General features: G+C 36.0%; 1 protein-coding gene across 4 annotated transcripts in view; it reads right to left on the bottom strand.

Moving 5' to 3' along the window:
* The window catches only part of LOC149556149 (Leucine-rich repeat family protein), a 177644-nt gene that overhangs the window by 87628 nt on the left and 65118 nt on the right, over positions 1-24898 (bottom strand). For all 4 annotated transcript variants that reach the window (XM_089830279.1, XM_089830280.1, XM_089830278.1 and 1 more), the window contains 3 exons: positions 18294-18365; positions 16995-17066; positions 5979-6050 (listed from right to left, as the gene is read on the bottom strand). In XM_089830279.1, the coding sequence (XP_089686405.1) occupies positions 5979-6050; positions 16995-17066; positions 18294-18365 (216 nt within the window). The remainder of the gene's footprint in view (positions 1-5978; positions 6051-16994; positions 17067-18293; positions 18366-24898) is intronic.

Below are 24898 nucleotides of genomic sequence, written 5' to 3'. Positions count from 1 at the left end.
CCACTTTGAAAGGATGATATTTATATGGAGTTTCCCTCCATTTGGTTCTATTTGTTCCACTCTGAAAGGATGAGATTTATATGGGGGTAAAAGCATAGATCTGTGTCACCGTTTATGATACAAAAACCTGTTTTGGTCAAATCTCATTTCTCTCTCAAAACTCAATTTTTTTCAAAATCTAAAAATACCCTTTTATAGATCTCAGATTCAATATCATCATTATATAAATTTTTGCGTGTTTTGATTAGTTATAATATGTTATTATCTCAAAATATTATAAGTCGATATTTCAACATTTCAGAAGATGCTCCCTCAAAAAAGGAAAAAAAATAGTAAATCATATCAAAAAAATAAAAAAAATAATATCTATCTCTAAAGGAGAGAATCCTCTTCACGAATATGTAATTTTTCTTCAAGAAGGTATAGATTTGATAGGAAAGTTTTGACGGGAGGAAAAAACTATTGGATTCTGATAAGGTCGAACTTGAGTACTTATAGGTCGAACTTGAGTACTTATAACAAGGAAAATATACATAAAAAATAATTATTTCTTTTTTGGCTCACTAGCTATACATGTCATCTATAAGATATTTTCAAACCAGAACAAAAAAAGATGATTTGCATATACTTGTTTGATGGGAACTTCACCCTATACTTTTTACAGTTAAAAAAGGGACTTCAAAATAAAAGAAAATGAATAAATTCTTACTCAAAAAAATTATAAAAATTATAGGCATAAAAATCATCCAATACTACACATTTCATCAGTTTACATCATCTTCATATTTTAAACACAAATACCATTTTTTTGGTCATTAATGTTGAACTGTCACATTCTAATATCTCGTTTCTTTATAAAAGGTGACACAGGTTTGTGTTTTTACCCATGGAGTTACCCTCCATTTGGTTCTATTTGTTCTACTTTGAAAGATGATATTTATATGGAGTTTCCCTCCATTTTGATCTATTTGTTCTAATTTGAAAGGACGATCTTTATATGGAATTTCCCTCCATTTTGTTTTATTTTGTTCCTCGTAAAGAGAACGTTATTGACCATTTTCAGTTGATGACCCATCTTGAAGGCGATATGTCCTTATTTGAAGGCAATATGTTGTTACTCCTCATAATCCTTCCCTTTGGTATCTTATGGTAAGCAACATGTGATAATGCTAATGTGATAAAAATGTCTCTCATATTAATTTAATTCATATACTAATGTGATAATGCTCTGCATACATCATTGCTTAGATCGTGAGTCATGTAGGTTATGGAATCATGACCCATTTACTTGCAGTAAGATGACTCGTTAGTGGACTATCTATATCCACATGATTGATGTAGGTTTCATTAGTTGGCCTTGTCTATGGTCATTTGCACATTAGTTTATACCTTTCATGAGAGCGTGTTGATCGATCTTATTAAGCAAAATTGTCCTTTTGATATTTTGAGCATATGATTTATCTTGATATTAGATTGGCTCCATTGCTTTGTGGTGACAGGTTATCTTTATCACTCTATCTCAATTTACTCTATGAGTCATTTATTGTGACTTTAACATTTCAAAAGGTTTTCTAACTTGAATATAAGATGAAATTCTCCTTGTGGATAGTTGGCTTGATCTTGTTTTTCAAATCATCCACCTAGGCACATACAAGACATCATCATTTGAACATATGCTATGCACTACAAATCCACTTGAAGATGCAACACATTTTCTTGTCTCTACAAATATAAATATATAGAAGACCTTGGAGACATCTCCAGATTAAGTTGCAGATTTTTGTAAATTGGGTTTGATACCTCTTGTTGTAAATCCCCAATTAAAGATTAAAGGGGGCACGTTAGAATTATTGTTCTCTTTTTAGTTGTATTTATTAAATGGGATAGACCAAGGTATCCCTTATGTATTTTGTCTTCTTGTAGATGTGTGAGGACAATTCATTTTTTGTAAATCCTTTAAAAAGGAAAATAGTTTATTCCACCTTAAGAGGATTATGACACTTGTCATGCACAGGCTTATGAATGTGGCATTCATTCACTTGAGAGTTACTAAATAACTCCTCTCGTCTCTATATAAGAGATGGTCCTCTCTCATTCTTTTCCACACACACTCACTATGTAGTGCTTGTGATGAGCTTATGGCTCCATTTTCTCTTTCTTTAGGCATTTGCCTCATTCATATAATTCACATGGGGTTTTTTCTTGTTTTCCCCCCTTCAAAAATCTTGTCTCCTCTCTTGTATTGATCTTGGAAGGATCTTCTAAAGCTTGGAGTTTATGGTAACTATTTTCATAGCAACAATCTCTTGGATTAATTTTACTTTTTATTCATTTCATCTTCATTATTTCTAATAATTCTATTGATATTCAATGTTCAAGTATTTAGCATTTTTTATTTTGCTATTTTACTTCCTAGTTCCTATACATCTTTTCATAACTATCATTTCAAATACTATATGTATAGTATATATTTAGGCTATCTTTCCCCTCGTCACCAACAAGCAGTGGAACACTGATAAAAATGTGCCAAATACTTGATTTACCTCTAAGTGATATTTTTTGTGAAATGTTGTGCAACAATTACTTTTGTGTGGTTTCAAAGGCCTTCATTTTGATTTAGAGGCAGGGACATGCACCCTCAATCTCATTGAGGGTGTTGCCCTAGAACCCCACAAGGGGAACTACCGTAGACTCCACTAGAGGCATTGCCCCCAAAGCCCCACAAGGAGTATCACCCCTCAGCCATAAAGATCTCTACTCCTGAATAACTGCCCCCCCCCCCCGTTGTTGGGCTCATCTCAAATAAAAAAAATTTGGCTACAATGAGAGGCTTTGGGAATGGAAAGCAGAATATATTGGACTAAGCACCAACATTCCCCTTCGGGATTTGTGACATGGCTTAACCATCTCCTATGCTCTATAGTCGAACAGTTTGTATTGGGCAGACAAGTCAATCCTTCGGTACAATGACAACCCTAGCTTGTAACAAGCGGTATCAAAGCTTAGTCACAAGTTCAAATCTCCTCGGGTAATGCTGAGTAGGTGGGGGATTGTTAGACTAAGCGCCAACATTCCCCTTCGATGACATGGCTTAACCATCCCCTGTGTTTTATAAGTCTAGTGGTTTGCTTTGGGCATCGGCAGGTCAATCCTTTGGTGCAATGGCAACCCTAGCTTGTAACAAGTGGTATCAAAGCTTAGTCGTGGGTTCAAATATCCTCGGGTAACGCTAAGGGGGTGGGGGATTATTCGACTAAGCCCCAATGTTTCCCGTTGAGATTTGTGACATGGCTTAATCGCCTGATGTGCTCTATAAGTCTAGTGGTTGTATCAAGCATTGACAAGTCAACCTTTTGGTGCAACAATAGCCCTATCTTGTAACAAAATCAACAAGTTAATCAATTATCTTCGTCACTATCATAATATCATTGATTAATGATGAAGTGTCATACTAAGCATTAAAAATTCAAATGCCATTATTATTATGAAATATAATACATATTACAACCTTTAGCCTTGTGTAAGAAAGAAAGACAACAACCTAGAGGATGAGATAGGATGAGGGAAAGTATTGAATCTAAATATGCACCTAGGGCTTTTTCATAGGGCTAAGCATGAACTTGACGACAAAATTAGTTCCATACTATATACAACTGCAAGTATAGAGTGTCCCTCTACATTACAAGCAAAGTATGCTAGTTGTCCTTCTGATCATAAGTCTCGTATGAGACAGTTTGAAATGAAATTACCATGCAACCAAGGACATCGGTGGCACAAGGTTGCCAATGTGCCACTTTTGTGATCTAGAATTTTATGGCAGCATTACAAGAGTTAATGCACATCTTTCTATTCAAGTAAAATCTATGGATACATGCCTTTTTTTGGCACCATGCAGAAAACCTCAAAAACAAAGCTAGCAAAAATAAGCTATGGCCTGTAACTGATGATAATGAAGCTACACCAATGCCTACCATAATGTCTCATAGGATGCAAGTTCAACAAAGCCAACCACAGTGCTCTAGTCATACTTTGTGAACAAAAGTTGGTGTACCATCCTTAATAACAAGAACCTCTAATTAGATGCCCAATTAGGCCCTATTTTAGTGTTTTCAAAATTTCATGTTCCTTCATTTATAGCTTCATTTTCTCCTTCCAAGGTTCCATTTTAAATTAGGGCCTCTTCTAGGTAAAAGAGGATGGATGACCTCTTCCCCAATGTGTGGCCCCAAATTTGAATCGAGGGCTCACCTTCTGGTTTTAGCAGGATTTTTAGATTTGTGTTCACCTCGTCTGAATTTCAATTCCTGAAATGTTGTTAAGAGTTATAAAAGCAATGCATCTCTTCTCATTTTGACATTAGCAATTCAAGATTTGCAAGCTCTAGGCAAATTTTCAAGAACGTCTTTGTTTGTTTCAAAAAATATGCCAAGTACTTTTATACGTTAAAGAATAGCTTCACTTCTAGGCAAGAGCCTACAACAATGGTAAATTCTGAACCTCTTATACGGGAGGTCTTGAGTTTGAAACTACTCAAGCTTAACAAATAATAATAATTAATCACAACAAATGATAAATAACATTGCCTTTTGCCTATTACCCATCAAAAAGAAATCATAGCTTCATTTCTGAACTCATTGCGAAATTTAAACAAAAAAAAAATTATTGCCATTGTTTTCTTTATTTAACTTTTGGCATGTTAGAATTCAGATAAAATACTTTTTTATTTTCTATATTGAGCAGCTAGCATTAAAATCAAATCTATCTATCTATCTAAGACAGGTTTGGAACACAAGTTATAAAACCGATTTCAATATTCACATCTACAAGAAAACTATTTGACAGAATGTCTTGGACTAGTGAAAAAGTTTGTAAATTTGGGGCAGAATAGGGTAGCCTCTTACAACTAGAATCCTTCACTACCAAACTACCCATTTGATCACCATCTTAGGTTTCTAGTTCTTCAACTGTTGAGAGGAATTGGTCTACCTATAGCTTCATCCACTCTCTTAGAAGGAACAGCCATATCTCTAGGAGAGCACAGGAGCTTGCAGTTGTACATAGTACTTTCTATCTCACTGACCACAAGAGACTTATGTACATTACTACATACGAAGTCCAATGATACAATGGGATGTAGAGCCAAGGGCTGGTTGTGTTAGTTTGGCACAGCTTGACCATGACAGTCCAATAGTTAAAGAAGTGAAGAGTTTGGGGATGACTAGAGGCCTTCCTTCACTGCACTACTTCATACATTACTTCATACATCATAACTATCCCCATCCACAATCTTATTAAATCTAAACTAAAATTAAAAATTGCAATATAACCCCCGACCTTCACACAAAGATACCTTTCCAGGCGATTCTAATGTTGCACTTATTATTTCACAACCACATTTAACATACCTAGATTACAACAATATACAGAACTCTCCATCAGACATCTCATGGAATCCGCAAAATCAATGGTTCATACTTTAGTTTGTATTGAGATAACTTGGACATTTGCTAAAAAGTTATTTCCTTATTATGTATTTCATCTGTAAAAGAATTTACTTTCAGTCTTTACTATGTAAATTAGGACCAATCACCAGGACACTCCCATTTGGCAATACCATATCTCAAAGGTTGCATCTTTACCCAACATTTTTGTGTGCCAACTGATAATTTTTGGAAGCTTCAATAGGAAAATGGACTCATAAAAGACAATCACCAGCCTAATGATAGGTTGATTTCTTACAAATGCATGTATACATCACCATAGCACAGCTAAATAACTTTTGATTGCCAATAACAAGTGATATCTTTATTAAGAAATGAATTCATTAGTGATATCTTTATTAAGAAATGAATTCATTAATTTAATCGCAGGTAGTAGACCACCATAATTGATTAAACAAGAACATACAAAACACAATAATGCTTAAATTTGCAACAAAGAAATGAATGCCACAGCGTTCAACATCCTTCCACAGTTACCTCCAAGCTTTTGACATCCAGCATCACTCATGCCACATGAATTCATGTTCAAATATAACAAAGCAATGAGGCCTGTTTAAATACAGAAATATAAATTTATTAATCAATGGTCTTGATGGTGAAATAAATATCATTAAACAAATATTGAAAGGAAACAAATTGTCACACAAACCAATTCTTCAAAGGAAATATCTTAATAAACATCAGATATAAATCTCAATTGCCATGATGATTTTGAAAAATAGAAGGATTAAGATGTCTTTGACAGTGACAAAGATCAAGTACATAGAAATCACTAACACTGAAGAGTTTTGTAAGCTGATATCTTTCACACAATCAGCAATGGATTGATCTACTTAATTGCATTTGATATCAAAGCAAAGACATAGAGAGCATCCACCAAACAAAATTAACAAACCCTAAATCAGTCCAAAATTAATGTTTCCTCTTCTCCAAATCACAAAAATAACACGACTACCAAACTTTGAAATAATCAGGCCTTCAAATTATTATTTGTGCCCATGTTTAGTCTAGCTTTCATACAGTATGTTGAAAAGTCAAGGAAATAAATTCAAGGATTAATCATCAAAGAAAAATCTTATAAAGAGGAAGAGGATTATTCTAGATTCTTTACTCGTGGCTCACTCACCTCACAAATTTAATCATGACTCAAGAATATTTCTTTTTCAAGGATGAAGTATTGCCTGGATTCAGGTCCAAGTCCGCACAGGTCTAGATTTGCGTCCAGTATCACTATGGCTCTGGCCAGGGTCCTTATTTCGGACTGTGGGTTCAACCGGGTCCGTGTTGGAGCAAACTTGAGTGAACTCACAGCGAACCTAGGAGGAACCAAGGCAGGAGGGTCCAAAATGTGAAATAAAACAGCTTTAAAGAGTTTTTTTTTTATTTTTTTATGTAACCCTAAAAGGAACCTAATAAAAAACATTTCACTATCTAATCTCCCATGTTGAGGAAGAGGATGATATAGCAGCATCTAGGGCTAGTGGAGTCAGTTTGGGTTCCAATGATAAGGATCTAGATATAGTTGCAACTAGGGATAAAGCTGTTGATCCCTCATTTTTTGATGACCCATTTGACCCTTGAAGGGCATTTGATACTATGATCATTGATAAACTACTAAGCACTTGTCATTTATCATTATGTCTCAAACATTACTATTTGATGAACTAGTCTATGTTTTGCAATTTAGTAATTCAATGTATGACTTTCTTTACAATCATGAAGATAGATTAATGAGTGAGTATTTGATGTTTATTGTTAACATTTAGCATTGATCAATGATCGAGCAACATATATTCATAATGTGAAATGACTTAGTTTTGCAATTATGCACTTTTCTCTTATTCTTTTGTATATATAATGCATATTTATATACTCATGAACACACCCACAAACCCAAATGGACATTTTTTTTGTCCGAACCCACGAACCTAAAATTGAACCCGAATTTGTCCCCGAACCCAAATCAACAACTTAGAATTAAACCTCAGTACAAGCAGACCAATGATTTTATCAAAATGAGAGATATGTGTATAAAGATTACAACACACAAACTGCCCAAAGACCCCATCAACTGATGTTTCCATTCACAAAAACCCTCATCTTGGAGACACAACAATGAAGTAGCTCAATACCAATAGAATATAGACTCATTTAAAAAATAACCAGAAAAGTTCATCACCCAAAGCAATTCAAGAGAATATAATTTCTACCATATATAACAACGCATATCACTGCTGCTGTTGATTAACAGTTTAAGCATAAGACTCGACATTTCCTTATTCATTATTGACACCTTTCCTTCTGCAGATGATCCTATTATGGTCATGTTGTCTCATTTATTGTGGATGTTGGTTGGCTTTGTAGCCGTCATATGTTGTTTCATCTTCATGCGTCTCTTGGATGGAAAAGAAAACGACTACTCTCTTGTTCACTTCACTGGGGAGATGTTTTTGCTTTTCAGATGGAGAAGTAACATATTTTTGTCTGCAGATTTTCTTAGAGACAAAGAACAGCTTTCTTGGCATTTTTTCCTAAGACTGTGTGTCATTAATCGACATTATTCCTGCTATGCATAAGCAGAGACTATCATACATGTCTATTTGACATATTATATTTGGTAGCAGAGTGTGTATCAATCAGCAAAGGATCAACATTTATTTGAGATTCTCAATATTTTGTGCAGTATAATCTCTGAGATTTGTCTAGTTTGATTGACAGTGAGATTGATGTCAATTACGAAGAGGAACATTTTGTGTATTTTAATTATTATCTGAATAAAGGAAACAATTTTGGTGGGCTGGGTTGTTTCCCTCATTAAGGAGGGTTTTCCCAGGATAAATTCTTGTGTTATCTATTGTTTTTTTAATTTTTACATTTCAATTGTTGCAATCTTATATTTCTGGTTCAAAATTTTAATATGGTATCAGAGCAGGTCTAAGGAAACGATCCATAACCAGAAGTATTATTACACTCTTACTGTTTTCTCTACTTACTTGTTGCTTGGTTCAGCTAGTTACCATGGTGAACGGTCTGAGAGTTGAGGACAAATCGGATGGTTCTTCAAAATTTTCTTCATAGAATTTTGGAATTTTGATTGCTCTTTAAGAGAATGATTGTCTTGACTATATGAATTCTGATATAGCAGAACCTTCTGAAGAAGTTGAGAAAGCTCAATGGAAAAATAAGATCATGGTTGCGAAGATTTTGATTGATTCGGTTAAGGATAATCTGGTTTCCATTATTTCAAAAGTGAGATCAGCCAAAGAGATGTCTCAGGCTCTGAAGGACTCATATGAATTCAACAACACCAGCAGAGCTCTAGCCCTGAGACGTCAACTTCAGCATGTTAAAATGGCTAGAGAAGAATCAGTTGTTTCATACTTCCTGAAAATTATAAAGTTAAAAGATTAACTCAGTGCAATTAGAGAATCCTTTGCAAATAAAGATCTGGTCATACTTGCCATGAATGGACCTTTCCCACTCTTGGGAATCTTTCTTTCAAGGTGTTAGTGGGAGAGATGATCTTCCCAAATTTGATAGGTTGAGAGTTGATTGTATTCAGGAAGAATACAGACAAGAAGCTAGAGGCAATGGACGTAAACATAATCATGAAGGTGATCAAGTTCTTGTTGTCCACAACTCAAAGAGGCAGGGAAAGAAAGGTAACCTCAAAAGACTCAGTGACAAGAATGTCAAGTCAGCCCTATTCCAAGAAATAGAAGGATCTTTCTATGATTTAGTGCTTCAGATGTGACAAATTCAGACACTTTGCTAGAGATTGTACCTCAAGACCAAAGCCTCAAGCAGCTACTGCAAATATTGAGAACTCTTCTCCTCAAAGAGAGCCGGGTGAAAATTCTAAAGGATTCCTATTTATTTCTGCACTTTCTAGCAATGTTACTTCCAAAAGTGATACATGGCTAATTGATAATGGAGCCTTTCATCACATTACTGGTTATCGTGAGCTCCTCTCCAAGTTGAAGGAAAAAGATTCTCATCTTCAAGTTATCATTGGTGATGATGCATGTTATTCTGTGAAGGGTGCTGACTCAACTTCATTCCAGTTGGATTATGGAATTCCTCTCTATGTAAGTTGCTTCCCTTAGTAATTTTTCGTATTGTTACCTTCAGTAATGACTTTTCTCGTAAGTGTTAGAATTATTTTCTTGAGTCCAGAGAATTTGATGATATTTTGTCCAAAAACAAATAATTTAAACTTGTTGAAAAATTATCTAACAAGAAGATAAAGGTTGTAAGGTCTATTTCTTGGTGAAAATATGTTTCTGGTATATTTCTTTTGTGTTGAAGCCAGGATTGAGAGGGTGTTTTCTGTCCCTTATAATCCTCAGCAAAATGGTGTAGCTGAAAGAAAGAACAAGACCATCGTTCAAGCAATGAAGGCTATGATCCATGATCAAATTCTTCAAACATTTTTATGGGCAGAGGCATTTGGAATCATAGTCCACATCAAATCCTAGATAGCATGACTCAAGAGAAGGCATTTTCAGGTATCGAATCAGATATTAGTCATATCAGAATTTTTGGATGTCCCGTCTATATTCATGTTCCAAAAGAGTAAAGAACTAAGTTAGAACCTTCAGGAAACAAATGCATCTTTGTTGGTTATAGTGAATCTACTAAAGCATACAGAATCTAAATTCCAGGTCATAAGCAAATTGAAATCAGCAAGGATGTCCCTTTTGATGAAGATGTGGCTTGCAAGAAGCTCAAAGAATATAATATGGAAAGTGATAGAGAAGACTTTGAGCTTCCTCAAGACATAGATATGCCTGATCCTGATTCACCTTTAGAGAATCAGGCAGAGGATACAAATTTGGAAGACTCTATTGATCCGATTGATCCTATAGATACTTTTGTAAGTTGCAGTAACATTTCAGCTAATAAGAAAAGACCATTGTGGTCAGGCACACTATGGAAGAGGCTGAAAAATATGGAGCCCCTCATGGCACTTTTAGGTAGAGTAAATAGCCTCATAAGTTTGCAAGCTATGTAGCTTTAATGAGTCAAATTATAGCATCTGAGCCTTCTTGTTTTGAAGAAACTTCAAATCAGAAGTATCACCACTGCAGTTGATTAACGGTTTAAGTATGAAGCTCAACAGTTCCTTATTCATTATTGATGCCTTTACTACTGCAGACGATCCTATTATGGTCATGTTGTCTCATTTATTATAAATGTCAGTCAGCTTTGTAACCATGGTATGTTGTTTCATCTTCATGTGTCTCTTAGATGGAAAAGAAAAATGACTACTCCCTTGTTCAATTCATTGGGGAGATATTTTTTCTTTTCAGATGTAGAAGAAAGCATCAAGTTTTTGTCTAAAGACTTTTCTACAGAAAATGAACTACTTTCTTGGCATTTTTTTCCTGAGACTGCGTCATGAGTAGACATTATTCTGACTCTGTATAAGCAGAGACTATCATACATGTCTATTTGATATATTATATTGCGTAGCAGAGTGTGTATCAATCAGCGAAGGATTAAGACTTAATTGAATTTCTCAGTATTTTGTATAAAATATAATCTGAGATTTGTCTTGTTTGATTGATAGTGAGATTGAAGTCAATTACAAAGAGGGACATTTTGAGTATTTGAATTATTATCTGAATGAAAGAATCATTTTTGGTGGGTTGTATTGTTTCCCTTGTTAAAAGCGTTTTTTTCAAGGATAGCTTCTTGTGTTATCTGTTGATTTTTTATTCTTACATTATTACGAAGTAATTGGTAAATATTTGCTTGATATTAACAGTGAACAAGAGGTCAATATATACAAAAGAATGAAATGATGTTTCCTTAGGAAACTATCGTTATCCATAGCCTAACTATATATTAGAAACATTCTAATATTTGCAATAGACTACAAATACATAACCATTAACTAATAATAGAAGCTATCTATTATCATAATACTCTCTCTTAATGGTTAATATATCCACAACACCAAGTTGTCCTCTGAATTTGACAAACTTATCAGGACCAAGAGGCTTGGAGAGAATGTCTATAGTCTGATCCGTGATAAGAACATACTGCAAGTCTATTATCTCGTCTTCAACCATTTGTTATAGTGAACATCCACGTGCTTGGTTAGTTCAAGGAAGACTTGATTCCCTGCTAACTTGATAATGCCTTCATCAACAAACAAAGTGGTCGGTCCTGCTAATGACATCTGCATATCCCCAAGCATCCAACGAAGCCAAACAACTTCACAACCTGCCTTGACTGTCCCTTTGTATTCAGCCTCTTTAGAGGAGAGACACACTACCTGTTGCTTCCTACTTGTCCATGTGACGACACCGGATCCAAATGAACACATATCCAGAAGTTGACTACTTATCGTCAACCGAGCCTACCTAATCTGAATCTATGAACCCACTGAGTCTAAGATTAGAACTTTGAGAGCAAAGAAGCCCATAATCTGGAGTGCCCTTCACATAACAAAACACACGCTTCGCTTCCATCAAATGATCAACCTTGGGAGTTGTCATAAAGCGGGAGATGTAGCTAACTGTGAAGCAGATATCGAGCCTAGTAGCAAAGAGTTAGATGAGGTTGCCTACTAGTTACTTGTATGTAGTATCATCAATGAGAGGAGAATCAGACTTTGCTAATAACTTGAGACCTTTCTCCATGGGTGCAAACACAAGCCTACAATCCTACATACAAAATTTGTCTAATAGAGCCCTGGCATATTTAGACTGAAAGATGAATATACCAAAAGATCGTTGCCAAACCTCAACACCTAGGCAATAATGCATGAGCTCAAGGTTAGTCATATCAAGAGACTGGCATAAATTTTGTTTGATTCCCTGAATCAAAAATGTCGAACTACTGGTGATGATCAAATCATCCACATAAATAACCAGAAGGAAGATGTCACTGTCAGTAGTCTTGATGTACAAATTTGATTCTGAAGAACTCCTCTAGAAGCTTTGATCACTAAGATACTTATCAATTTTCATGTACCATGCCCGAGGGGCCTGCTTAAAGCCATAGAGAGCTTTCACTAATCTTAGAACCTGATGTTCTTTACCGACAACCTTGAAACCAAGAGGTTACGTCATGTAGACCTCTTCTTGTAGGTCCCCATTCAAGAAAGCACTCTTAACGTCCATGTGATAGACCTTCCAACCAAATTGTGTTGCCATGGCTAGGACTAATCTAATTGTTCTTGTCTTTGCAGTAGGAACAATGGTCTCCTCATAATCAATGCCCTGACGCTAAGAAAAGCCCTTTGCAACTAAATGAGCTTTGTACTTATCCAAAGTACCATCAGATTTGTATTTGATTTTGTAAACCCATTTGCAGCCAATGAGTCTCTTCCCTGGTGGAAGATCAGAAAGGACCCAAGTGTTATTCTTCAAAAGGCTTTGGTGTTCAAATGTCATGGCATGTTCCCACTCTGGAATTCCTTTAGTCTTGGAATATGGTTGAGGTTCAAACACATTGTGAATGTTGACCATGAGAGAAAAGTTAACAAACTTTGTAGGTTTGCTCTTTTTCCAAGTAGTTCTCCTATCAATGAGCTCATCATCACGAAGATTGTGAAGCGTCTTAGCCCACCACTTAGGCCGGAAAGGAGAATGACCAACATTAGTATCAGGAGATGCTCTATGATTAGGTTTCTCATCAGAAGAATCTAGATCCAACTCAGGTGAAGCATCTACAAATCTGGGTTATCCTGCAGAGAAGCTGAAGGTGTTTGAATAGGGATCACTGGTATAACTGGAGCTTCAAGAGCTGTTGGAACCCTCCCATTCGGTGGACCTAATAGAAGCCTAACTCCCAAATCATGAGCCTTCATACACGAGTATGTTGGATTAGAAACAGGAGAAACAGGCATGAATGGTCCTAGTTGCTAATCAAAGACTACATCATGACTATATAGGAGACGAGATGCCTCAGTATTGATCAAGCGGTAGGCTTTATGAAGACTACCATATCCAGCAAGTATGAGTTTCTGACTCTTGGCATCCAACTTGGTGCGGGACGCATCAGAGATCCAAACAAAAGCAAGTGAGCCAAAAACCTTTAGGTGACTGATTCTAGGCTTGCGACCTAACCAAGCCTCTTCCAGAGTTTTACCTTTGACCGCTACTTTACCAAGCCTCTTCCAGAGTTCTACCTTTGACCACCACTGTGGGTGACTGGTTCAAAAGATTAATGCATTAACTGCTTCTGCCCAGAACTTCTTTGGAACATGTCTGTGTTCAAGCATGGATCGAGCCATATCGGTGATTGTTTTGTTCTGACGTTCAATTACATTGTTCTGTTTTGGTGTGTGGGGTGTGGTTAATTAGCATTTGATGCCACGAGTATCCAAGAAGCTAGAGAATCATTAGAACAAAGTTCCCCCCATTGTTTGATCTAAGAGTAATAATAGATTTCCTAGACTCTTTTTCAACTAAAGGTTTAAACTTCTAAAATACTGGAAATGCATCTAATTTCATTTTTTTTAAATATACCCACAATTTTCTACTGAAATCATCAACAGACAACAGAAAATACTTGGACCCAAGAACAAAAGGAGTGGCCATAGGGCCACAAATATCGGCATGAAGCTCGCAGTGAATCGCCATTGGTGAAAGGTGTGCGATGTTGCTTCCCAACCTAGCATGCATCACAAACTCCTAGATGTTGAGTCTAAATCTCTGGCAAATTGAGGGCAAGCTCTTCCCAAGCAAGCTAGGAGAGACAATGCACATTTTAAGTGCCCAATCCGTTGATGCCACAGTGTGCTAACAGAATATTGCTGAGCGGGCATGGCTAAGTCTCGAGAATCACCAAGCTCGATAAGTCGGAAAAGAGCATGATCCTCAAGACCCACTGCAACAATAGACTGAGCCACCTTATCAGTAAAGGTACACTGATGTCAACTGAAGGTAACATCCAACTCTGGATAGTGTCGCAACAATTGACTGACTAAGGGTAGATTTAGTTCCATCCTTGGAACATAGTACACATCGAGGAAAATGAGATTCCTCCCAGCAGACTGAATCTAAATGTTGCCTTAGTCGACATTGGTGTACTCTTCTCCGCCACCAAAAATAACAGAATTTGGATAAGGCTAGTAGTCAGTAAACCAATGCGGTGATGGAAATGACAAGAGGCACCTGAATCAATGTACCAGGCAGACGACTTCACATGATATGTAGGTCTTTTAGCCATGAAGGCATTTAAGGCAGATTCGTTCTGCTAAGTATGCTTTGCACTATTCGCTTTGGGTTGTGAACTAGATTGCTTAGATTCAGCAGGTAAGCGTTTCTGACATTCAACCTTCATATGACCAAACTTGCGGCAATAGTTGCATTGAATGTTCTTCTGGGAGCCTTCTGAAGCTGGAGCTAATGACTTCTATTGAGAATGAGACTTTGTCTTTATCCTTCTGAAAGGATTTAGCAACAAAGGCTTGCTCTGTGGAGGTGGAGCTAGAACAGCTACCGAACTGTTGTTTCCACCGATCTTGTTGAAGCAAAAGTATGCAGAGATTTGTGAGTTTCAAATCAACACCAATAGAAGTGATGTTGAGAGTTTCAATAAAATGCTCATAGGACTTGGGTAAACTCTTGAGAGTTATAACCACTATGTCCTCTTTCTCCATTTTGCGACCAATGGCAAGCAACTGATCACAGATTTCCTGAATCCTATTCAGGTGAGCCTGGAGTGATGTTCGCTCATCCATCATAATAGAAAATAGAGTGTTCTTCAAAAAGTAAGCTCTACTTTTGTCAGAAGTCTCATGAAGATCCTTGAGATGAGCCTAGGCAGTTGCCTTGTCCGATGGAATCTGAGGGAGCTGATCATCAACTACAGATAATTTGAGAAGCATCACCACCTCCTAATTATTTAGATCCCATGTATCTTGATCGATACTAGGGGCAATCGTACATTGTGTAACATCCAAAACAATTTGATTAGTATTCCGATATTCAAAGATTGCTAGAATCCACTGCTTCCATGTGTCATAATTACAACCATTGAATTTTGAATTGCTCTCGAGCAGAATATTTGTCAGAGATGCTATGGCACGTTTTTCAGTGGAAAATGGTGAAAATCTGTGAAGGCGTGTACTTCGAGGCAAAAAGATGGAGGACCCAGAAAAATTGAAGAAATACCCAAAAGAGAACTCAAAAAACCCAAAAAGAATATTTTGTTAGTTTCTAGATCTGCTGGCACGAAAATCAAGGCACCTAGAAAAAATTGATAACCTAGTTGAGCTTGTGAAAAAACCAACAAGAATATGTAATCAGAAAAACAAATTGAGTAAGAAAAAATAGGGTTTCCAAACAAAACCCTAGTCGACAGTTATGGAGGCAAAAAGTTGCAGAAAATTGGTGATTTCAAGTAGCAGACGGCCGAGTTTTTGGCACAAAAAGGTGTTAGTTGCAGAGACATCCCAGGAGACATTGCTTTTGACACCAAAAAATGGTGTTCCAGGTGTTTGTTCAGGAAAAAACGGCAGTAAAAAATGGACTCACGATTTTGGAGTTTGTAACAAAAACAACAGGCATTCACAAACGTTTTCATGTTGCAGATCAAAGGAAAAAAAATGACGCCACTAGAAACACATGCAAGCAGAAAAAGGACTTTGAAATTTCATTTTTCAGATGGTTGCCACAATTTTCCAAATCGCGATTTGCAGAAAAACTGTCCCAGACAAGTGATTTTTTGCCAAAATAAAAAACGTGAATACTGATGATAAATATTCTCAGACAAACCTAGTTCGAAGCAAATAATTTCAAAAATAGGGTTTGATAATTTCATAAAAGAAATTATGATTTTCAAAAAAATTTAAAGAAGTGGCTCTGATACCGTATTACAAAGTATTGGTAAATATTTGTTTGATATTAACAGTGACCGAGAGGTTAATATATACAAAACAATGAAACGATGTTTCCTTGGAAAACAATCGTAAAAAATAGAAACTTTCTATTCTAGCTAATAGAAAACTAACAGTTTTCTACAGCCTAAATAAATATTAGAAACATTCTAATATTTACAATAGATTACAAATAGATAACCATTAACTAATAATAGAAGCTATCTATTATTGTAATATACAGTTCAATTTTTGCAATATTATATTTCTGGTTCATAACTTCAACACCAAATTTCTTGGAGACTGTCAGCTGTCTCGAAAAACATTTTGACAGCACTAGTAAGTTATTGAAGCCAACATGGAACAATTGTTCTTTCGCTAAGCTTAACTGTGCTGAAAAATAAGTCATAGTTTTATTAAGGAAATTTCTTTCTTTTTGAAGCAAAAAGTGAGCTTCAGAAAAGCAATGAAAAGGCAAAAGAGCGCCCAAATGTTGCCAAAGGAACATAAGTGCATTAATTGGTATTTAACCAGAGATGAAAGAATAATTTGTTTTACACCAAAAGGTTATATGAAGGAATTATTTGTTTAATTCCTTTGCTATATTAGGTAAATTTCAAAAAATAAAATAACAATCTGAATAACAAATAGAATACCTGAAATTGTATCCATGCATGAAGCAGACACAGGACACCCCTCCATATTAAGTATAGAAAGCTTTTTCAGACCTGTTCAGCAACAGAAACAGTGTTCATCAAGTAACATGGATAAAACTAATTTCTATTTTGCACATTAAAGATCCTAAAGAAGATGTCAATTCAGAACCGCCCAGCTTTTGAGAAAGAAATTAAGGGAAAGGATTAACTCAAGACAATTTATATCTGGAGCCAATGGGTTAACTTATCAAAGAACTCACCAATCATTGGAGCAAGCAATATAAAAGAATTAAGAAGTAGATGATAAGTATAAGTCACAACATTTCAGTAACAAGCTTAAAAGCGTCATTAATCGATGTCCAGAAGTCAAATGGACAATACAGGAAATGCTCAGAGGGTGCTTAGAGGGTCAATATAAATCTGAGACTTGAGAGGTTTCACTCGTTGACAAGTTCACAATGGGAGACAGCAGAAGCAGACTCATTTATAATGCAGCTCAACTTCCCAGATCTAAATGCAAAGGCAAAACGAAAAGGCAAGGATATTGAACCCATAAATGGCAAATCAAAAGCCAATTCCTAAGACCAAAACATAAATCCAAATTTTTGGTACAATTATCCTGCCTCTAGTGTCATGATCCAAGTTTGTGTATGAATAAATACCTGGAGCAGTTCCTCTCAAAGTAAAAAAAACATTTTAGATATATTTGTAGTGATTCAGTAAATATTGCTCCATTAATTGTTCTCTTAGAGCTGAAGATATAAATTCAAATTATCCTCAATATACTCCTGCTAGCAATATTCCAGCAGGTTCTAACAGCTAATGACTCATGATTGTTACTCGGAAACTTGGAACATAGTCAGTATTAGTCTATAGTGAATTGGATGATCTTGATGTACATCAATGTGTAAACAAGCTTCCATTATTATATACAATCAATACTAATACTTGCTCAAAATGTAAGCCTTACAACAAGGAAAAGAATTTTGCTGATCCTTAAAATCATCAACTCTTGCAAGTTTACTAAAAATATACAACACCCAAAGAGTAAATATGTTTTGAATTTATCTTTTTAGTGTTATTTAGGGCAGAAAAAAGTACATTAAACAGAGTTTCAAAGAATACTCAAATAGTTTCCATGGAAATAATGCTCCAAGGAAAAATGATAAGCTAATACATGTAATCAGTTCCAAAAGAAAATGGCCAATTAAATGAGTAGAAGATTTGACAGCCAAGTCAATCTTTGAGCAATTCAACACCACAAAATAATAGATGTAGATTATCAATATGAGATATTACCTTTCAGTGAAGCAATACCATTGTCATTGACCTTACTCCGAGAAATCTGTAGCTCCTTTAAGTTTGTGAGACCTAAATACAGTAACACAACAGAAAGAATAACTGTCATTCCAAGGTTCAAATATATAAACTTAATTTGAAATCCTGAAATGATCACTAAGAGAATTAACTTTGTTAAAGAGAGATGGGCTTCATTAAGAATATTATGTAAAAATGTTTTTCACAATTGTTTTCTTTGAGAGAAATATCCCCCAACAAACAATTACCTTAGTTACTGATTCGGGATACAAATCCGATCCAGCACGTCAATCAGATTTGCGGATTTGTGATTTTTTATTTTTCCCAATAGGATTCGTGAGGATTTGTGTGTGTGTACATATAAATATAGATATATATGCATTATATATAAATATATTTTTTATTTTTTATTCAGAGTCTGGCCTGTGGGTCTTTGGGGATTCATGATGGATTCTTGGCGGATTCGTGTTAGATTCGTGAGGATCCGCGTGGATTCATGGTCCACGGATCCAGATGGATCCACAGTCCAAAACAAGGATCCTGCCCAAATCTGGACAGATCCTGGCACTAATCAGGATCCGGATCAGATCCAAATCTGAATCCGGCATCTCAGACACAAAATCCGGTAACTAAGACAACTACACAGAGAAATTTTCTAATCAATCTTTTGAGGAACTTTGTTGCTCATTAGCAGGATGAATTATTAGAAATAAAGATTGGAGTTCCTAATTGATGGAACTTGTGTAATCTTGAAATTTAAGTTTCACTTTTCAGAGTATGTTGCTGGCCCCACAGCCACATATAATGATGTGTAATATATTATGTTGGGTCAAGTCAGCTCCATCATATGACTCAATATATAACAACACATTATTATTGGTAGCCTTGAGGGAAAAAGACACACCATGAGAAGTAAGAGAATACTGTCATGTGACAATGTCTTGCATGTCTATATATATAATTACAAACCATCGTGTTTATTTTCTTTGTTTATATATTAAGCTCTTCAATATCTTGTCTCTCTTTTATATGTTTCTTTGAATCTCAGGGCAATCTTAAATTTTCACATGTTATAGAGTGAGGGTGATTAGGCTTGCATGGCTTAACACGTGCAAATTGTGAGATTTTATGCAATCTACTACTCATCATCTATGAAAAGGTTTCTCCAAACTACTGCCCCAGACCTCCATTTTAAAAATTCATCTCTTTGGGCTTCACAGTTGTTCTATCACTGAATAAAGGTTTTCAAAAAAATTGTATTCCTTGCACATTTTTTCATAATTTTTTTTATCCCAAAACAATCAAGGGGCTATCTTTTCTGCATTTTTCTTCCAGTTTTGTCTCTAAAAGTGATAAGTATCATGTCAGAATTAAAGAGTCTTCGGTATCTACCCTACAAAAAAGCACTGCTTACAAGAAGGACAAAACACAATGGCAGATTATTCTATCCTCATCATACCTTGAGCAATGATGTTTCCATTGTCAATGCAAGTTCAAAGAGATTCTACATGTACCAAACATAGGATCCAACCTTTCATTTATCTATCGCATCGCTCATACTAGCAGCAAAATTGAGTTATGGCTAAACAAATGGGATGTGAAAGACATAGAAAACTGTTATATGGCAATCTCTTCAAGATACGGTGATGAGTTGGAACAGGTCAATATGCTTGGCAGCTATGACTTCTAAATTTCTAAACTATCATTCATGCCATAAGGATTTGTGCCTTTGACTGTGTAGGAAGATGATACAATCTCTCTTTGACATCAGAAATTGGGCCACACCAATTGCAGATTGATGCATCATGAGCCCTCACAATATGGTTTAAGGATCTCTATTAATCCTCCAAAAAACATTTTGATAACTAAATCCAAGGGAAGTACCATTGACATGAAAAACATAGGCCTTCTAAATATTTCACTGCTACTAGCTTAACCAAATTCCAGGTTCCCAAATCAACCTTGGTTATATTATTATAGTCAACTATGGTAGCTTGACCAGGTTCCTTTGGTGCGGAGTAGAATGCAATTTTTAAGTACAAGTGCCCAGAATCACTGTCATCCATCAGCCTTAAGGTCGTCTTCAACTTTTGGGGCTTGGTAGACCTTTCTAACAATTGCCCTTACAATATTATCTTTAGGCAAGCTTCTTTCTTTCTTTGCCAATAAATTCTCCAACCATGAGAGAGGAGAAGTAGTGCCGATAGCTAAGGTATTTGCCTAGCAATCAGAAAATGAGAAATGCAGTGCTCTTTTCAATGAAGGAGTCTTAGTTCTATTTTGAAAATAGAAGGGGAAGAAGATAGGAGACTTACCTTTCAAGATAGCTTTGTCAGTTAAATTATAAGGTGGATCTGGTTATGAGCCAGAGGAATCACGATTCAGCACCTCCATTTCCTGTTCTTGATCATCCCCTATCTTCATCTCTCTCTTTCTCAGTTCTTTATCCCTTTCTATTTGTTTTCCACTTCACTGCCCTTAGATGGACCATCTCCACAGATCTTCTCTGGGCTCTTCATCTTATTTGGAGGCTCTTCTACATCTCCACCTCTTCCTAGTGCAGCTGTTTGTTGGGACGAGTTTTAACACTGTGCTTGATAAGGAGGCTCCTGTCTGGCTAGGTTACCTTGTCCTCCTGCCCTTTGTCCCCCTTTGGTATAAACATTTGAGACTCCTAAATCTTCTTAAGCAAGCTAGATGCAGAACAATAGCAATTCTAATATCAAAATCCTTGGGTACCTTGACATTCCAATCTATGGGAACAATAGGTTGCACTTGAATATGACTGATTGTAGATCAGGTCAACCAGGTCAGATTCATCATGTTCAACATCACCAATATCACAGTTCAATCCAAAAGTTACAATTTGACTCAAGGTCATCCTCATCCTTTTCTTTTTCTCTGACCTCATAATAACATCAGAGCAATCTGCCCAGTAGTCTTCCATATGGAGGAGTGGTCAAAACCAGGTCCTAGTAGTAGATTATTCATGACAAGTCTTTGCAGTCAATTGGAAACCTGATTTCATAGATTGAAGTGGTGTATTTAATTATCTCTCTCTCAATGTTGAGAGCATCTGATTGTGACTAGCACGGGTAATATCCAAGTTCAATGGGGAATGGATCCCAACCTTCTTTCTTTCTACAAATATTTTCTTCACCTCTGTAACTTGTCTACAAATCTCAATAAGAATGAACTTATCCTCTGCATACTTGGGCAATTTATGGGAAATCCATCATATCCTCCAACCTGATACAAGTGAATCTTTGAAATTGAATAAAATGGCTTCCATGCTTGTTCACCAATTGAATAGCCTAAGGAGAAATCATTCAGCCTGAATCTCCTTGCAACTCCCTGACTACCTTCATGCTGAATACATCATTCACCCTTCTGAATTATGATAGCTTCTTTATGATTGAGGGTAAGAGTGGCACTCATCTATTGAAAATTATAATTAAAATCCTCTACAGGCCAGTGTTTTGGCCATTGCCTAGTGCAAGCAAGGGCATAGAAAAGGTAGGAAGACATATAAAAATACTTATTGAAAGCAAAGTTTGAAATCATGTAGTGCAACCTGTCACTAATGAAGGTTGCCCAATCTAGAGATTGCTGACCATCACAGATAATCTATACAAAAAAGAACATACACACCACAAAGTCACGAGAAGTCACATTACTACTTAATCTATCAAGAAGTCACATTGCCTCTTAATCTATGGAAAAGCACTACCATGTCAGAAATATCATCTTTGAAGGTGGCATGCAAATTCTTGGGCAATTGATATTTCTCTCTTGCAAACAACAAACCACTTCCTTGCTATAATATTTATAGTATCCTTTCTTCTTGTTAAATTAAGCTTGTGATGAAGAGAAATCAAACTTAACAAACACCTCACTTTCTGACAATCAATAGCACCAACTGATAGTTTCTCTGTCAAAGGTGATGAGCGAGTTATCATCATTGTTTCTTCTCCCTAGTGTCGGGATTGTAGTCATGTATGCAATTGCTTCTAGCAGGTCACTCTCTACTATCCTTTGAGTAAATAGGGTTTTGTTCTGACTATTTTCCCTTTAGCTAAAAATCTCCTAAATTTATGTGTCCTAACCTAGTGTCGCCAATCTCGGGCAACATACAGCTAAAAGGTTAAACTAGGTAGGTGCTGGTATCCAACATATTTGTACTTCGTTTTACTAAATCCTTGCTCAAAAAATTATGTTCTTGTATTATAGGATAACTTTGACAATATGAAAACTAGGCTACACAGTTCTTGCTTTGGAGAACTGCTGGAAAGTTGCTCAAGGTGAGCAAAAAACATCTGTTGGAGTGAGCGAATAGTGAGCTTACCAGTTTGCAACTTCTGAGAACATCTGTCGGCTGAATTTCCCACCATAATTCTGCTGTTGTGTACTCTAAAAATCCTCGACTCTCTTTACAAATGCTTTGGAATGACTTAGTTCAATCACTTTTCTTATGTTATACCATGGCATTTATTCATACACACTTTGGCAGCATCAAATGGAGGGTGGGTAGCTTAAATCTCCTTATGGAATGAAAAGGCAAACATTTGTTACATTTTCGAAGCCTTGTCAGAGTCCAATAGAGATTTCAAAACCTCAGTCTCCACTTTTATCTCTTGCTTCACTTTTTCTTCTTTCTTTACTTCGTTTTTTCGCCTTTGTAAGCCTTTATAAAGAAGTTGTGAGTTGTGTGTCGAATGCTAACAAGGTAATGAAAACCTTGTCAAATTCCAAAAGGGTTTTTGGAACTTAATATCTGCAAATCTTTTGACAACTTGCTTTTGTTGTTTTCCTTTGGCCACAACTTTTAAAGTTCAGAGTTTGGTGTCCAAGCCAAACAAGGTTGTGAGAACCTTGTTGACTCTCCACAATGGTCATGCAAACAAGTGGGAAAATCACTTTATGAAGAAAACTTGAGTTCTTCAAAAGATGTTCCTTTGAAGGCAACTTTTTGAAAGAACACATGGTTATGAAAACCTTGGCATTTCCTGAAAGAGGAGTTGTGCAAACCAGCTCTACAACCAACACTTGAGACTTTTGATGACTTTTGACATTTGATGACTTTTGACAAACATCAAGAAGATTAATGCTTTGTGGAGCCAAGAAGGATTGTGATAAACACTTCGAAGCTCAACAACGGTTTCCAAACCTACTCAAAAGGCCGAAAAAAGGCAATATGAAGTGTTTGATGACTAAGGAGAACTTTAATGGAACTATAGGGTAATGGGAGGACTCAAAGAGTCTCCAAGAGCTTAGACTTCAAAAATTTAATGCACAAGATGAGATTTTAAACATGTGGAACCAAATCTAGTGCAACAAATGTTGTGTATATTTCATTTGTTTGCTTTTCGAAGGTTGATGTAAGAAATGTATGATTTTTTTATTTTTTTTCCCTATTACAAACTGGACAAGAATAAGAATGGTCAATTTGAGGTCATAGGATCATTGATCAATGTTCATAAGTGTTTCCAACTACAGAAATTGGATTTTCCAGCCAAAGTTTGTTCTGGATCTAAACTCCTTCAACATCATTAACAAAGGGTATGTTACCAAGGAATGCATTGGAAGTTGTAACCAAATACCCTTGGAGATATTTTGGGGCAGTAGATTGCAATGTCCCCATTTTTCCTAGCATCAAAGTTTGCGGGATTAGCCTATTATTGTGATCTTCGTAGACTAATTAGAATGGATAGAGGGGATTCAGAGGTAGAGGCTCAGTTATAGGAGAGTCCTGTCTTCTTCACAATTTAGTATGTTCTAATTTGGTCTTCATTTGGCTCAGCTTGGACTTCGTTTGGGCTTAGTTTCATGTACTTACTATTTATGGTAAGTCTATGATGATTGAGGGGAACCATTTCTATTTTTAGAAAGTGCATTTGGTGACATGGGGAAAATAATAGGTGCGACTCCTGTTTCAAACGGTATGTTAAAAGAAAATGTATTTTGGGAGTTATTATTATTTTAGTGGCCAAATTATAATTAAATTCTAAAATGGCTTGTTACAAAGTTATAATTTCACTTGAGGGTTGAGTCCTTGTAAAGATTTTTTAAGGTTAAATTTGGGAAGATTTATGCAATATTTATAAAAAATTGAATCACAATATTCAACATGGTTGGAAACTCAAGGTTTTTTGGATACACATGATGCAGTACTTGACATTTATCGGGTCGTACCAAATACATATCCAAATCGGATATGGGGATAAACGCACCCAATGATACGCACAAGAGTTTTTTTCCCCTCCAAAAGCCATGTAAGGGTTGAGGGGGCTCATTTCCACAAACACTAATGAATAATAATGTTACACTGTTGAAATAAACCTCGAGTTCTTCCAAATCTTTTGACTCTAAGGATGAAAACCCTCTCAAGACTTCTAGATTCAAGAATGAAAAAAGATGCCTTGGCTAGATTGGTATAATTTCATTGGGATCACCGCACTATTTCAAATTCAAGCTTCAGTTTTAGTTTTCAATCAATATTTTTGATGTGTTCAAAGTTGCCATACATAGGAATACTAGTCAGTTTTGAAGTGTTTGCAAATATTTTTGGGCAATTTAGAGTTGTTCCC

This window comes from Cupressus sempervirens, chromosome 5, assembly GCF_028749045.1.
Source record: "Cupressus sempervirens isolate cs-2001-9-10 chromosome 5, ASM2874904v1, whole genome shotgun sequence".
NCBI lineage: Eukaryota > Viridiplantae > Streptophyta > Pinopsida > Cupressales > Cupressaceae > Cupressus > Cupressus sempervirens.
Note: the sequence above shows the minus strand (reverse complement) of the source record. Positions and strands in the feature narration are given on the sequence as shown.